We start from the raw sequence: 15,853 nt of genomic DNA on the forward strand, positions 1-15,853 counted from the left end.
TATTATTTACGCATTTAAAATACATAAAAATTATGCATTATAATTATGCCTCCTTTCAAAAAGTCTCACATGAAAGTAAGCAAAATTTAGAAGGAAAAAAGATGATATAATAAGAAGCTTGCGTCTTGACATTCTCAAACAATAAAATTAGACTTTAAAATGCACATTTTTAATATTAAATTGTTTTGAGCCTTCGAAATTAGGCCCAAAATTCTAGTTTTATTCGATCTGTTGCTAAGATCTGTCCAAAACTCGAGTATTGTTCGGTTTTTGATCGATTCTCCTGGCATTTCAAACCTTGGAAAAGAGATAAGAATCCAAACTTTTCGACTACAACTTAATTTAACTAATTTCATAACTTAATTGGATTTTGATGGTAGCTTATTTAGTCAGGTTAATAGACCAAACATGTCCCCAACTTCAATGTGTTTTAAAACTTGAAAGAGGACTTTCATAGATGGGTAGTGGCCAATAACAAACTATAACCTATTTGCTTATATATATATATATATATATATATATATATATATATATATATATATATATATATAAGCAAATAGGTTATAGTTTGTTATTGGCCACTACAAACAAAGATGGAAACGAAGAAAACGGATGGGGAGATCCTTAACTTACTATAAGAAATATTCAGCATGCAAAGTGAGCCAGAATAAAAAGAACTGTATTTGATGTTTAGAACTTAAAAATCACGAATCACGATGCGTTATTAAGTTAACGAGTTCTTTGTGGATTGTTTTTTTTTTATATTTGGCTAGGCTTTTAAAATAGAGAGAAAGAGAGAGAGAGAGAGAGATGGAACTAAAGTTTAGATTTTTTATATTTCTTCTCGAGGACGGTTAGAGAAGCTATGACACTTTTAAATATTTGAGCGAACCACAAAAATAACTACTCGAAGACTCGAGACGTTCGTGTGATAAGTGTGTGTGTGTGTGTGTGTGTGTGAGAGAGAGAGAGAGAGAGAGAGAGAAGCGCAAGTCCAATAAACAAGGAAAATGTACAAATAAGTCAATTATCAAATCATGTAAAACCTATCGTTTAAGAACAGGTCAACCGTGAGCACAAGTATCAGATATTATTATTTTCAATATGTGATTCGAGCCATATAAAAACGGGATCAATGAGTACATGTAGTGACTAATTTTTTTCACTTGGGTATAAACAACCCACAACATTTGAGTATATAACCTATTTGTCCCAAACTTCAATGTTTTCTCAAAACTTGAAGAGGACTTCAATAGATGGGTAGTGGTATTGAGGTTATTTGGTTTTATGAGGATAATATCAGTTTAGTTTATATCATTTCTTAGATTGTAAGTTAAGTCGTTTCTTTCTTTAGTTTAAGTTTTGGACAGTGAACGACAATTCGTTCTTATTTTTAATGTCGTCTGTGTACGACAAAGTTCTTTTATGCTTTCACTCATCCAATACGCGGTCGTTTCGCTATTAATGAGTTAGTTATATTAGTTTTTACTGTATAAAAACCTTTATGATAATCAGTTTTGGATATCGATTCATTCTAATCAGTTGCAAGAATCATTATTCATTGGATTCTTTTTCTCTCTGTTTTTCTTCATCTTCTTCTCTGAAGATCGATTGTAATATGGTATCAGAGCGCTTCTGCGCCTAGTTTGTTTTGTTTATTTATTTTTTTACGATCCTCCTTCATCTTCTTCCTTTCTCTGAATCTCGCCTAGCTCTATGGATCCAAATCGATGGATCAAAATCCAGAAATCACCGACTTAGGATCAGCGACGGCCATTGGAAGAACAAGAAGAAGATCGGAGATCAAAGATCCGATTGGAGCGTACTACATTCATCATTCTGATTCTCCAGGTATCACTCTGGTTTCTCAACCACTGAATGGTCACAATTATGTGTCGTCGTCTAGATCTATGAAGAGAGCTTTCTCAGTCAAGAACAAGCTAAGTTTCATAGATGGAATGATCGCCAAACCAAAAGTGACAGACGTGAATCTCTACACGGCCTGGAATCGAAGCAACAACATCGTGCTCTCCTGGATTCTCAACTTCGTTTCAAAGGACATCTCATCGAGCATTCTTTTTGGAGATTCAGCGTTCGAAGTATGGAAAGATCTTGAACAAAGATACCAGCAATCAAATTCTCCTTGCATTTTCCAGCTGAAGAGAGAATTGATGAGCATGCTCCAAGATCAAAAGAGTGTGAGCACCTATTTCACAAAGCTGAAGGGAGTTTGGGAGGAATTGTCCAATTTCCGACCTAATTGCTCTTGTGGAAAGTGCACTTGTGGTGGAGTCAAGGATCTCAGTGTCTTCTTTCAGAACGAGTATGTGATACAATTCTTGATGGGATTGAATGAGACTTTCACACAGACTCAAGGCCAGGTGCTATTGATGGATCCAATTCCACCAATTAACAAGGTTTTTCCCATGGTCTCTCAAGAAGAGAAGCAAAGATTAGTTGGAACTGATTTTCTTGGAAGCTCGGATCAATCCAACATTATGGCCATCATGGTAAGAGAGGATCAAAAGCGTGGAATCAAGAAGGACAGGCCTCTCTGCACTCACTGCAAGATGTTAGGTCACACGGTGAATAAGTGTTACAAGCTTCATGGCTATCCACCTGGATATAAGCCAAAAATCAAGAGCCAAGCCAACACCTCTGAAGGACTGAATCAAGATCAATCAGGAGCATCTGTGACTGGAGTCTCAGCACCATTGACTGATCAACAAATCCACCAGATGATCCAACATCTCTCAAACCAACTATCTACAACAAATGTGGGAGGTGAATCAAATGAAATCAACACCATATCCCATAAGAAATGTCTTTCTAACTCTATCTATGTTGCTTACAGTGATAAGTTTAGTGACTGTTCATGGATCATTGATTAAGGTGAATCAAAACACATATGTGCTAACCCTAAGTTGTTAAGATGCCTAAGACCTCTGAAAAATTCCAGTGTCACCATACCTAATCACACTATCATTCATGTCAATCACTATGGTAATGTTGTTTTATCTCATTACCTCACTCTTAAAGAAGTCTTGTATGTGCCAGGATTCAAATTCAATTTGATTTCTGTTAGTGCACTCACAGATGAATCAAGAGTGACTGTTGCGTTTGCATATGATGGCTTTGATATTCATGATTACAGGAATTTGAAGATGATTGGGAGGGGTAAGAGATATGGTGACCTATACATGTTGACTGAGGCATCATCACAAGTCTACATCAACAAAGTGTCTGCTCACATTTGGCATGGGAGATTAGGTCACCTCTCTTACAAAAGGCTCGAGTCTTTGAAAGGAAAATTGGCTTATCACTCATGTATAGAAAATAAGCCATGCTTTATGCGTCTTTTAGCAAAGCAAAAACGTCTTTCTTTTATCTCAAATAATCATTTTTCTTCTAATCCTTTTGACTTACTGCATTGTGATGTATGGGGTCCATATTATGTGACTTCTAGAACAGGTCACAGATTCTTTCTCACCCTTGTTGATGACTGTACTCGTTATTGTTGGACTTTTCTAATGAAAAATAAGTCTAAAGTTCATAGTAACATCCCACAGTTTTGTTCTCTCATCCTTACTCAATTTAATATGTCTATTAAATGTTTTCGTTCTGATAATGCCAAAAAGCTTACTTTTCATGATTTTTTTTTCAAAGAATGGCATTATGCACCAATATTCCTGTGTTGAAACCCCAGAACAAAATTCTATGGTGGAAAGAAAGCACTAGCATTTATTAAATGTTTATCGTGCCTTATTTTTTCAATCACACATCCCTATTGTCTTTTGGTCTAATTGTGTTTTAACAGCTATCTATATCATAAATAGAACCCCTACTCCAACTCTGGATCATAAATCACCTTTTGAAGCTTTATTCCATAAAGAGGTTGATTATCAGTTTATGAGAGTTTTTGGATCTTTGGCTTTTGCCACTACCTTGAGAGCACATGGGACAAAGTTCCAACCAAGAGCTAGACAGTGTGTCTTCATTGGTTATAGTCCAGGTATCAAGTGTTACAAACTCTTTGATATCAATACCAAAGAGGTTTCCTCTTCACTTTCTACTAACTATCATGTTGCAGATCCTTTTGACAATGTAGTGCTTCCTAGATCACATAATCATGTGGAATATGATGATGTTAATCATCAAGAACAATCACCTATAGAACAAGTTCAAGAAGGGGTTACTCAGCAGCAGATACCTTCCTGCACAAGGCAAGATGGTCCTTTGGATTCAATGCCTCTGAGAAGATCATCTCGTGTAATTCAGACTCCGAAATATTTACAAGATTATCATTGTAACCTCATGGCAAATGACTCAGGTCCAAGTTTTTAGTCCAAGCACGCCATTGATAAAGTCATTAGTTATGATCATTTATCTCCTGCTTTTAGAAATTTTGTGTTGTCTGTTTCAGCTAATTACACTCCAAGCTACTATCATCAAGCAGTAAAGCATCAAGAGTGGAGATTAGCTATGGCAGAAGAACTACAAGCAATGGAGGCTAACAAAACTTGGTCGATTACTCCTCTACCTAACCATGCAAATGCCATAGGATGTCGATGGGTCTACACCAATAAGCTAAATGCAGATGGCTCTCTTGCTCGACATAAAGCAAGATTAGTCGCCAAAGGATATACAAAAAAGGAATGAGTTGATTATATTGACACTTTCTCACCAGTGGCGAAATTGGTGACAGTCAAGCTTCTCTTTGCCTTATGTGCTTCACAACATTGGCATATGGCTCAATTGGACATTCGAAATGCCTTTCTTAATGGAGATCTTCTTGAAGAGGTCTATATGGAGGTGCCATTGGGAGTCAATCTTCAGGGGGTGCCGACTTCTAGTCAGAAGAAGATAGTGTGCAAGCTCCAAAAATCCATCTATGGATTGAAGCAAGCCTCGAGGCAATGGAATCTCAAGTTCACATAGTCTATCCTTCAGGGTGGTTTTCAGCAATCAAAATCAGACTACAGTCTCTTTACAAGGGGTCATGGTTCAACCTTTGTGGCGATTCTTCTATATGTTGATGACATCATAGTTGCTGGTCCAAATGCAACTATGATTGAAGAGGTCAAAGTCTTTTTGAAGTCTTGATTCAAGCTACGAGATCTTGGTGTGCTGAGATGTTTTTTTAGGTTTGGAGATTGCCTATTCCAAATCAGGGATCACTGTCACCCAGCGTCATTATGCCATGCAATTGCTTCAAGACTTTTAGTTTCTAGAGTCCAAACCAGTCTACACGTCTATGAAGCCAAGGATCAGTTTATCAGCCACTGATGGGGAAATGTTAGCGGTTGTCACTCATTACAGGCGTCTTAGTGGGAGATTGTTGTAACTCACAATCACCAGGCCTGATATCACCTTCACAGTCCATGCGTTGAGCCAGTTTCTTCAGGCTCCGCAAGATATTCATCTCCAAGCTGTTCATCACTTGTTGAGATACATCATAGGACAATCAGGTTTAGGTCTTCACTATCCCTCATCTTCTACAACAAATCTCATGGCATTCTCAAATGCAGACTGGGGTACGTGCCCTGACACAAGGCGCTCAATTACTGGTTATTATGTCTTCCTGGGTGATGTTCTTATTGCCTGGAAGTCAAAGAAACAGACCACCACTGCTCGATTGTCTGCGGAGGCAGAGTACAAGGCAATGGTTGCTACAACCTCTGAAGTTGTATGGATACAACAATTACTGAAAGATTTTGGGATTCAATCATCTTCTCTTTCAATCTTGTTTTGTGATAATAAGGCAGATTCTCATACCGCTTTAAATCCTTCTTTCCATGAGAGGACAAAACATATCGAGATTGACTTGCATTTTGTTCGAGATCATATCAAGAATGGTTCACTAAATCTCCTGCCGATCAGAACTCAAGATCAACTAGCTGATCTTCTCACTAAGTCATTTCCTTCTCCAACGTTGAAGCATCTTCTATCCAAGATGAACTTCATGAACCTCTTCAGTCCATCTTGAGGGGGTGTATTGAGGTTATTAGGTTTTATGAGGATACTATCAGTTTAGTTTTTATCCTTTCTTAGACTGTAAGTTAAGTCGTTTCTTTCTTTAGTTCAAGTTTATGACAGTGAACGACAAGTCGTTCTTATTTTTAATGTCGTCTGTGTACGACAAAGTTCTTTTATGCTTTCACTCATTCAATACGCGGTCGTTTCGCTATTAATGAGTTGGTTATATTAGTTTTTACTGTATAAAAACTTTTATGATATTCAGTTTTGGATATAGATTCATTCTAATCAATTGCAAGAATTATTATTCATTGGATTCTTTTTCTCTCTGTTTTTCTTCATCTTCTTCTCTAAAGATCGATTGTAATAAGTGGCCAATAACAAAATATATCCTATTTTTTCAATTATTCAAACGTTTACATTTAGGAAATGTTTACCCTTGCAATTATTAGTCTGTTTATAATAGCATTTACTAAAATAATTATAATAAGAAAAATTATCCAAAATATGAGTAAAATTTATGTTTTTTGAAATCTAATCTTCAAAACCGGTACTCATATCATTTTCCCTACTGTATTGTATTTAAGGATTAAAATTAGATAAATGGATTATTCCTAAACTATAACCTCCTCAATATTTAGGAACAAAAATCTAATAAGTCAAAATTAATCCAAAAGTATGACTTCCATGTATGTGTTGGTACAAAAATACCCTTAATGAAATATCCATTTTTTGTATTTAATTTTGTTATTTACTTAATGGACACAAAAGCAAAATTAGAGATATGTTTCGTTTGATAAGTGAAGTTGGGAAAAAAAAAAAAAAAAATTTGAAATTTGAAAAAAAAAATTGTTTGAAAATTTTAGAAATTCTTTAGAAGATTTATTGATATTTTGTCTTTTTATTGACATCAATGTCAATAAATCTTCAAACAATTCTGAGAAATTCTTTGAAGATTTATTGACATCGATGTAAATAAAAATTTTCTGGAAGTCAATAAATCTACAAAGAATTTGGTTTGTTGAAGATTTATTGACATGCATCAAATTCATGGACATTGATATCAATAAATTTTCAAAGAATTTCCCATAATCGTTTGAAGATTTATTGACATTGATGACAATAAAAAGACAAAATGTCAATAAATCTTCAAACAAATTTCCATATTCTTAAAACCATTTTATTCCCAGATTTTCAAAATTATTAGGTATATAAGAGGTTTTGGAGGAAGTAAAATCGTGAAACACGTTGACATTGACATAAATCTCTCTCTCTCTCCTCTCTCTCTCTCTCTCTCTCTCTCTCTCTCTCTCTCTCTCTCTCTCTCTCTCTCTCTCCACCTCCATGTCAAATCATTTTCTTCTCCATCATGATTTATTCTTCTTCTTCTTCTCCACCCAAAATGACAAAAAAAAAACACAAAAACTCAAACCTTAAAGTTAAAGTCATGACAAATAAACATAAATCATCGTCGGTAAATGGAGAGAATCTCGAAACGAGAGTGATTTCGGATGTGTAGTTGATTTTCGTTTTTGTTTGCTTGAATATATATATTTTTTTTCCAAATTTTAGGGTTTAGGAAAAAAAAATCATGTCAATAAATCAAGTAGATTATTGAAAATCATGTAGATAAACCAAGGAAAAAAATGTCGTTTTCGTTGCCGTTTCAAGCCTCCTGATTTACGAAAAATCGTCATGCCGATGGAAAACCGAACGAAAAAATTGTGGAAAAGGGCAAGTGAAATGCCATTTTCAAATGCCGTTTCGATGGAAAACCGATGTGTCGACGAAAAACCGAAAAGAAATAATGTGGCGAAACAAACACATAAATATATATATATATATATATATATATATATATATATATAAATGTAGTTCAAATTTAAAACACTTCAAATCATACATATCTAGCATAAATGTTCCGTTTGTTCATGAAATATGTCGACAAATTTCTTTCACCATGACAATAAATTTCTTTAAACCTGTTAACAAATTTCTTTAAACATGTTTATAAATTCTATTCAAACTAATTTCATTTCAATATTGCAATGAATTCAATACACACTACTTTCATTTCAATTCAAAACCTAACATGTCAACAAATTTCATAATCAAACTAAGTTAATTTAAACATGTCAACAAATTTATTTCAACATGTCAATAAATTTCTTTAAACATGTCAACATATTTCTTTAAACATGTCAACAAGTTTCTTTAAACATGTCAACATATTCAATTCTCACTACTTTCATTTCAATTCAAAACCTAATTTTCATTTTATAATCAAACTAATTTAATTTAAACATGTCAACAAATTTATTTCAACATGTCAATAAATTCAATACTCACTACTTTCATTTCAATTCATAACCTAACTATTTCATTTCATAATCTAATTTAAACATGTCAACAAATTTATTTCAAGATATCAATAAATTCAATTCACACTACTTTCATTTCAATTCAATACGTAACAATTTAAATTCATACTCTTAACTCTTAAATGATTTAAATGTCGATTGCTGATTTTGTGTTCATCTTCTAAAAAATTAGAAATTTTGGTGACCGATTGAAATTGAGACAAAAATATCGTGAACTTTTTTGTTTTTAGAAAAAGTGTCCATGAAAATTGCAATAACCGATGGAAATTTATGTGAACGATGAAATTACGACGAAAAAAATGTTATAAATATCATTTGCAAATGTATTTTTTTTATATAATCTAAATGTCTAATTTTAAACTCAAACTAAAATAATCAAACAAACGTAACTAATATATATATGAAAAAAATAAGAAAAATCAAGATATTATTTTTCTTATATATATACATATAAAGATGTTTAGAAAAATAATGTATATATATATATATATATATATATATATATATATATATTGTTCTTAATATTGGGCTCTCACGTATTACAATGGAGCATTTTCAAATAATATATATTATATAAACAAAAAGAAACTGAAAAGAAAAAAAAAAAAAAAAAAAAAAAAAAGAGTACATGTCAGACTCTCAGTTGCTCTTTTTCTTATTAAACAAAAAGCTATTTGTTTTTCCTCTCCCCTCTCTCTCGTGTGCGTTCTCCATTCTCCATTCTCCATTCTCCATTCTTTGTTCTTTCCCAGTTCAGAGTTCACGCCCACAAAAATTCACACCCAAAATCTCCGACATTTTTTTTCCCTTTTCTCTGAACTTTCGTCGACTTCCACGGAAAAATGGAGGGTTTTATACTCCAAGTGCAGCGAAAATTACCAGTCGTTTGTCATCGAAACGACATGTCGTTTCACCGAATTTCCACCGAAAAAAAAACGGCGAAACGAGCTTCAAGCGTGTCGTCGGCCGCTGACTCTCCGGCAACGACTTTCGGGGCGACTTTCCAGGAATTTCGGCGACATTTTATTCCTTGAGAGAAACTAGGCAGACAAAATATGAAAGAATGATATTTCATTGAGGGTTGTTTTGTACCAATAAATATAAAGAAGTCATACTTTTGGATTAATTTTGACATATTGAATTTTGGTCCAAAAATATTAAGGACACAGTTTAGGAATAATCCCTTAGATAAATATCAATATATTTTCAATGTATCAATTAGCGTATGTAATGTATAGTAAGCTTCAAAAGGTTCAGGATATAATGTAGTGGCTCGGGATGAATTTATCACTAAAGTTACCAATTCCACTGAAAAGAATTTGATCTATTGCTGCAAATTTCAATTTGCTCATATACAACTCAAGGCAAAAAGAGCATAGAGGAGGGAGTGACAAAATGACCAATAATCAGTTTTCGAATTGAAAACCCAAGACCCTAAAAACTATAGCACAAAAAAATTAACAGCTCGCATAACTGATCTTTTTGTACATGTATAGATACGAAAATAATTTTAGCAGTCTTTTATGGCTGCAAAAGCAATCATCTGCAACTCTTGAGAAGGTACGACGAGGGGCTCGTGATGCCGGTAGCGATTGAGGATTTCGCACTTTCGGTTCCTCCTTTTGCAGGAGTCCCACATTCGCTAAAGTCGAGAACCCGACATTCAGTCTGGAGAGTTTCAATGGTTGGAAAAAATGGCATTAAATTTTTTAATATTTGTATAAACTATTCTCTATAAATGCTTATATTATTCAGCCAATATTAAGATTTTTAGTAACATACCGACATGTTTTGAGACAAATGTGAGCGATTGGAAGGCCCATCGTGTTCCTGAGTGTCTTCTTTGGCCGGCGTTTTGTTTCCCAAAACTTGCTGCGCATTTGCATAAGCAGCCGCGGTTTGCTCGCTTATCTGCTTCATCAATCCGATCGCGTCATAGCTTCTCTCCCCCGGGCTCATGAAGTAACCCATATCCTGCACAAAATCAACAATTAAGCACATAATTTTGTTTTCTACTAGTTACTTGGTATGATTCCTATGAGGCATCGAACGGAACTAGTTGTTTGTTTGGTCTATATAAAATGCCGTATTTTGTATAAGATTATTAGTATATTTGTTATTATTTATTATCATTATCATAAATTTTGTTTATTAGTCAGATATGATTTTAACCAGAAGGGGCATTTAAGTAATGGCCCAACCCATGAGTATGGGAAAAACCATTTGATCTTTATATTATTATTTAGCGCAACAATGTACGGGATTTCTCAATGAAACCCGGGTCGTATCAGAAACAAATGTTCGATAATTATAAGTTTCTTGATACCTCGATCGTGATGTCGGTATCAACCCTTGGACCAGCCACAAATGAGTTGATGAACCAGGGTGACTTCCATGCTGAAGGGGATTCCATGCTTCGTTTAAACGGGGTTCCTCCGAATCTATAGACAGAAGTAGGTAAGCACAGATGATTGCTATTTTCAAAGGATTTTATGAACAAGAAGTTAGTGGGCAGAGCCTTACAAGCCAAACGTTTCAAGCGCAGAGTCAGCCGCGGTTTTCCCACTGTTAAGTTGCGAGAGGGCTGGTGAAGAATCACGTTGGTCACATGCCTTTCCGCTCATAGACGGCGAGCTGAAAGGGACAACACCAAGTTTCCTACAAGATAGTTTACGGCGTTGACTTCTAGGAGTTTTAACACCCGAACCGAAGGATCTGAAATCGAGTTGTTTAGGAGAAAATAGTATATTCATATTGTGTTCAATAAGAACCGATGACAGTTCGGTAGCTCCTTTCTTCGAAGCTTCTTCGTCCTTTGAGGCGCTGACTGGGTTTTCTTTATCTTCTGCACAATCCGAAGATCTAGTCTTTCGATCGGACGGTGACGATTCTTTACATTCCCTTTTGTCTTCATCTACAAACACCTCTAGACGGGGAATATCTTTGGTCGTTCTTGAGTTCTCATCAGTCTCCAGTCCTTTTCTGTTTCTTCTGTCCGACAACGGGGACAAGAACTCTCTGTGCCGTTTCTTCAGAATCGAAGGTGTGCCGGTAAATGTTTTAGCCGCACTTTTCAGCACAGCATCAGGGCTGCCACCTCGGGTCGGTGAATCCCACATCCTGAATGGAGTGAGACAGTTGTTCATCGAAGACATCATCAGCTGCCGAATACCAAGCGGACTATACTCTTGTTGAATCTCACCGCTGGGCTGTGCAAGATCGCAGCTGAAAAATGGAATCTCCGAACATGGAAAGCGGGGTGGCTCATAACATAGTCCTCCTGATTCCCGATCTTCTCCGTGCTCATTCGGTCTAGCATCCACGAGCGATATTTGTGTGTCAAAACCAGAGCAGAAACCATTTACAGGGACTAATTTTGAAGGATCATTATCCAGTTGCTCTTGCACTGTCATATCAGTATCCTCGCATGGAGAATTGGCAGTATCATTGGTATAAATGAAGCCATCATGAGCACAAACAGTGTATTCTTGCCCTTGAGCTCCAAATAATTGACCCGAGTCAGCATCGAAAGTTATTTGATCATCATCAGCAGAAACAAGCCTAGAAAAGAATGATTGCGAGCAAGAAGGGCCAGCAGGCCCATCGGAGCTTGTAGGAAGACGTACTTGTGCATTCCCTGCGCCACAAGCTTCACCAACTTGTTCAGATGCCTGGATGTCTGATTCACAAGCTACTGGAACAGCATATCCATCCGAATCAAGATTTCCAGTGGAGAAGCCCTCGTCTTTCATTGCTTCTGAAAATAAAACCCTGCAACACTCGTCATCGGTTATTAGCATATGTTCTGCTTTGTCTGAATCCATAACCATATTTCCCACGGAAGCAGTTAATTCTCCATATGTCAATAGTTGGACATTATGGGCTTCATGGCTCTCATCGGTGAAACCTATGCAATGTGAATGTGCGCCCATCATTTCATGTCCACCCGGTACTGAAGAAAAGCTAGTAATATCTTGTAAGTTGAGCCTGTAATCCCCGCTTACAGAAACTTCAGCGTCATTGGAATAGTTTTGCTGAAGAAATTTGTTAACGAAACCTATGTCGTGATTTTCAACATATATAGGTTCATCCAGAGACGGATAATACGATTCTGGACAAGGAGCCGAAATGAAATTCGGTTCCATTCCTGAACCAGAGACTTCAGTAGCTGGAGGTTCCTCTTCTGTTTGTGGAACCGCAACGGCCATTTCATTTCCTGAATGAATACGACTGGCAATAGCTGATTCCTGACTACATTCTTCTGATATTTCATCTGCTTCTGTCCCTTTTTGAGCACTGTCATCTCCGCTATTCTGAATCCTCAACGAAGATGAAGCTGCAGGCTGGTTTTGATTTCGAACTGGAGGCAGGCCCTCAGACTGCGCGAGCAGGCCAGATTTCATGTAAGAATCTAATTTCTTTTTCACAGAACTATTCCAATGATTTTTTATGGAATTATCTGTCCTGTTAACCACAACAGCACCAGATAACAAAAAAAGAAAATTACTTCAGATATCAAACTAAGAAGTAACCAGTAACACAATCTGAAGAAAGAAAAAAAAAATAACATTATATTAAGTTGCATCAAGGCTTAGAGACATAAGCAGCGACAAAGTTTACACAAAAGAAACATTATCCAATTCATCAATGCAAATACCTTCCAGGCAGGAATTTGGTCAGCTCTGCCCACTTGTTGCCATAGACCTGATGAGCCTGGATAAGAGCCAACTCTTCTTCTTGCGTCCATGCCTCTTTGTTTATGGAAGGATTAAGATGATTGTGCCACCTAGAATTAGTTAAGCACACATAAGCGGATCACAATAAGACACGTATCCATGAAGCAGCTATGTAAATAACTTAACATTCGAATACATAACTAAGACAATAATATCTTCATTACATATAATAATTATAAGAGGGAATAATGAGCATACCTTTCTCGGCATTGCTTTCCAATGCGTCCAGGTAGATGTTGTGCAATCGTAGACCACTTCTTTGGCCCGAATTTGTTCACTAATTCAACAATTACCTCGTCCTCCTGTTTACAATTTTTAAATTTTTTAAAAAAAAAGAAAAAAAAAAAAGAAGAAGAAGAAGAAGAAGAATAAGCTCATGGTAGTTATATTTCTTAATTTATTAAGACTAATTTCCATGTGGTTCTAGAACTCGTGCCCGTTAGCTAACTACTACTGTAGTAGCTAAACAGAGAACAGGAAAGTAGATTCTTTATTTTACCTCTTTAGACCACGGTCCTTTGACAAGTTCTGGATTCAAGACCTTCTGCCACCTATGAAGGCATTGCACATCAGTTCTGTCCTTAAAACATTCCGCTGCATCAGCCAAAAGTCACAATTAGAGATACTAAGGACATCACCACTCAAAATCAAGAACAATCAGTATTAAAGCATGTGCGCATGTGTATTTACTCTGAGTGAGTGTGAGAAATCACTAGAGGGAGTGTTTACATAAATAGAAACTCAAGGAGTTGAACAAAAAACCCCCGAAATTTTTTTTAGAACTTGTCCATCAGAAGTAGGACAAGGCAGGGTCAACAAGCTTCGCCTTTTATAAAACTAATTAATGACAATGTATCCACCCATTCAACTAATGTGTACATTTCCCTAAGATTAATATTTATCATTCTTTTTTTATATAGAGAAACACTTAGTTTACAATCCATAACAAAATTCATGTGTTTATTGAAAAAAAAAAAACAAAAAAACAAAAAAAACAAGATAGAAACCGACAGTTTTGTTAAGTTTAAGATTGTAACAAAACAATATTAAACAAAAGGCATGGGGTAAAGTTATGGTCCCAGGAGGTACCTATTTTCTTCCAGTTCTTCCCTTTAAAGCGTTGAACAGCCATACACAAAATATCATCCTGGGAAAACATAAAACTTCATCAAATTCACTAGACATCTTCATCAAAATATTATGTAAAAAACAATAATGCATTTACACAATTCATCTAGATATGATTGAATTTGAATGTCAGCATGTATATACCTCTTCAGGGGTCCATTGTCCTTTAGTTGAACGCCTTGTAGGACCACTAGTCCTCCTATAAGAAGAATTCCTTGATTAGTAGGTTTCTATAGTTTAAAATTATTCGATCTTTCTGTAAAACTTTCCTTTTGCTTACTGGCCTGTAATACTTAATAAATTAATAAAATCAATCCCCACAAAATAATAAGAAGCATTCTTTTAAATATGGGGTAAAAAACACCCAACAGATTTGGAGAATATTAATGTTATAGTAAGAATTATGAATATGCTCTAAATTCCCAAAACTGATAAATCTACATAAGAATGTTAATTATACATAAAATTCAAAGATGGAGTTAAAGAATTACCCATGAGGAGCCCGAATTTTCTTTACACCCTCTTCGCAAATCCCGTCCGAAAGAGTAGAAAAATTTGTTTTAGTTTCCATAGCTTTTCAACAGAAAAGTATAAGTGTACACCCCAATTCCAACTCGAAAATAGCTTTCTCCACTGTATGTTTTCTCAATCATTATATGCTAAGAACTAGCAATCTGAAAAAAAAAAAAAAAAAAAAAAAAAAAAACACGTTTCACATATGTGAAATCCAAGGATGATGGACAAGAAATCACGAGTAGTTCACCCATATTTAACGATCTTATCCCCTCCCAAAAACCACTACATATATTTTTTACCTAAGTGAAAGTCCTCGGATTCCAATAGCGTAAGGAAAGCATGAACATAAATAAATAACCCAAAATACCCACAGCTGAATTCTATGATAACTAAAGCAGGTGCTACTCACAACTCAGAAACCTTGGCAATAAACTCCATAACCTCCAACTGATCCTCAATCACAACAACTTAACCTCATTTTCTTTCCTAGAAATCCAAAAAAACCATACATTTGATTTTCAACACACTTTCAGCCAATTTCACAGTAAGTTCTACTCAGATAAAATCAGCAGATCATCAACGTCATGTAATTTTTAAAATTATTTACTAAATTTTACCCTCTAGCACATCGATCGATCGAATCCCAAAATCGACTGAAGCAAAGATGAAAACATCAAAACACTCGGATTTCAAATTCAAATTCAAAATCCGAGTTCGGAGACAGATCCGAAGGAGGAAGAAGAAAAAAAATCAGTTCATTCGAAAGAAAACAAAAACCCTAAGATCACTGACCGAACAACCGAGCTTCCACTTGGCGACGAGACAGAGTCGAGGGCGAGCCACCGCAACGGTGCGCATCGGGAGATCCACAGGGCAGTTACGATGCACCGGAATGAGAATGAGAGTTAAGAGTGTAGAGAGAGAGAGAGTGTGAGAGAGATCTGTGACTGTGAGTAGAGAGAGAGTGTGTGTGTTTGAGTTGAGAGAGAGAGAGAGAGAGAGATTGTGAAGGTGAAACGGTCCGGAGATATATTCAAACGTTGAGTGGCGGACTAAATGGGGTATTTTCAAATCAAACCCTATGCCGCGTTAAACCTCGAGCAACTTTCTCTCATC

General features: G+C 35.8%; 2 protein-coding genes across 2 annotated transcripts; one reads left to right on the forward strand and one right to left on the reverse strand.

Moving 5' to 3' along the window:
- The first annotated feature begins 1,730 nt into the window (after window positions 1-1,730).
- LOC149390842 (uncharacterized) lies at window positions 1,731-4,659 on the forward strand. The gene is made up of 5 exons (XM_089619865.1): window positions 1,731-2,784; window positions 3,058-3,177; window positions 3,818-4,012; window positions 4,091-4,330; window positions 4,424-4,659. Exons 1-5 carry the CDS (start codon window positions 1,731-1,733, stop codon window positions 4,657-4,659), a joined length of 1,845 nt encoding a protein of 614 aa, XP_089475991.1.
- Window positions 4,660-9,626: 4,967 nt separating this feature from the next.
- LOC149390843 (transcription factor MYB3R-1-like) lies at window positions 9,627-15,853 on the reverse strand. Its single transcript, XM_089620159.1, has 11 exons — window positions 15,530-15,853; window positions 14,713-14,895; window positions 14,366-14,420; window positions 14,183-14,240; window positions 13,593-13,687; window positions 13,292-13,395; window positions 13,015-13,143; window positions 10,881-12,821; window positions 10,684-10,798; window positions 10,140-10,331; window positions 9,627-10,025 (listed from the first exon to the last, which is right to left on the reverse strand). The coding sequence occupies exons 2-11, from the start codon at window positions 14,790-14,792 to the stop codon at window positions 9,897-9,899; spliced, it is 2,898 nt and encodes a 965-aa protein (XP_089476285.1). The 5' UTR covers window positions 14,793-14,895; window positions 15,530-15,853; the 3' UTR covers window positions 9,627-9,896.

This window comes from Urtica dioica, chromosome 7 (genome assembly GCF_054948205.1).
Source record: "Urtica dioica subsp. dioica isolate 48M chromosome 7, U.dioica_male_clone48M_v1_H2, whole genome shotgun sequence".
Classification (NCBI taxonomy): Eukaryota; Viridiplantae; Streptophyta; class Magnoliopsida; order Rosales; family Urticaceae; genus Urtica; species Urtica dioica.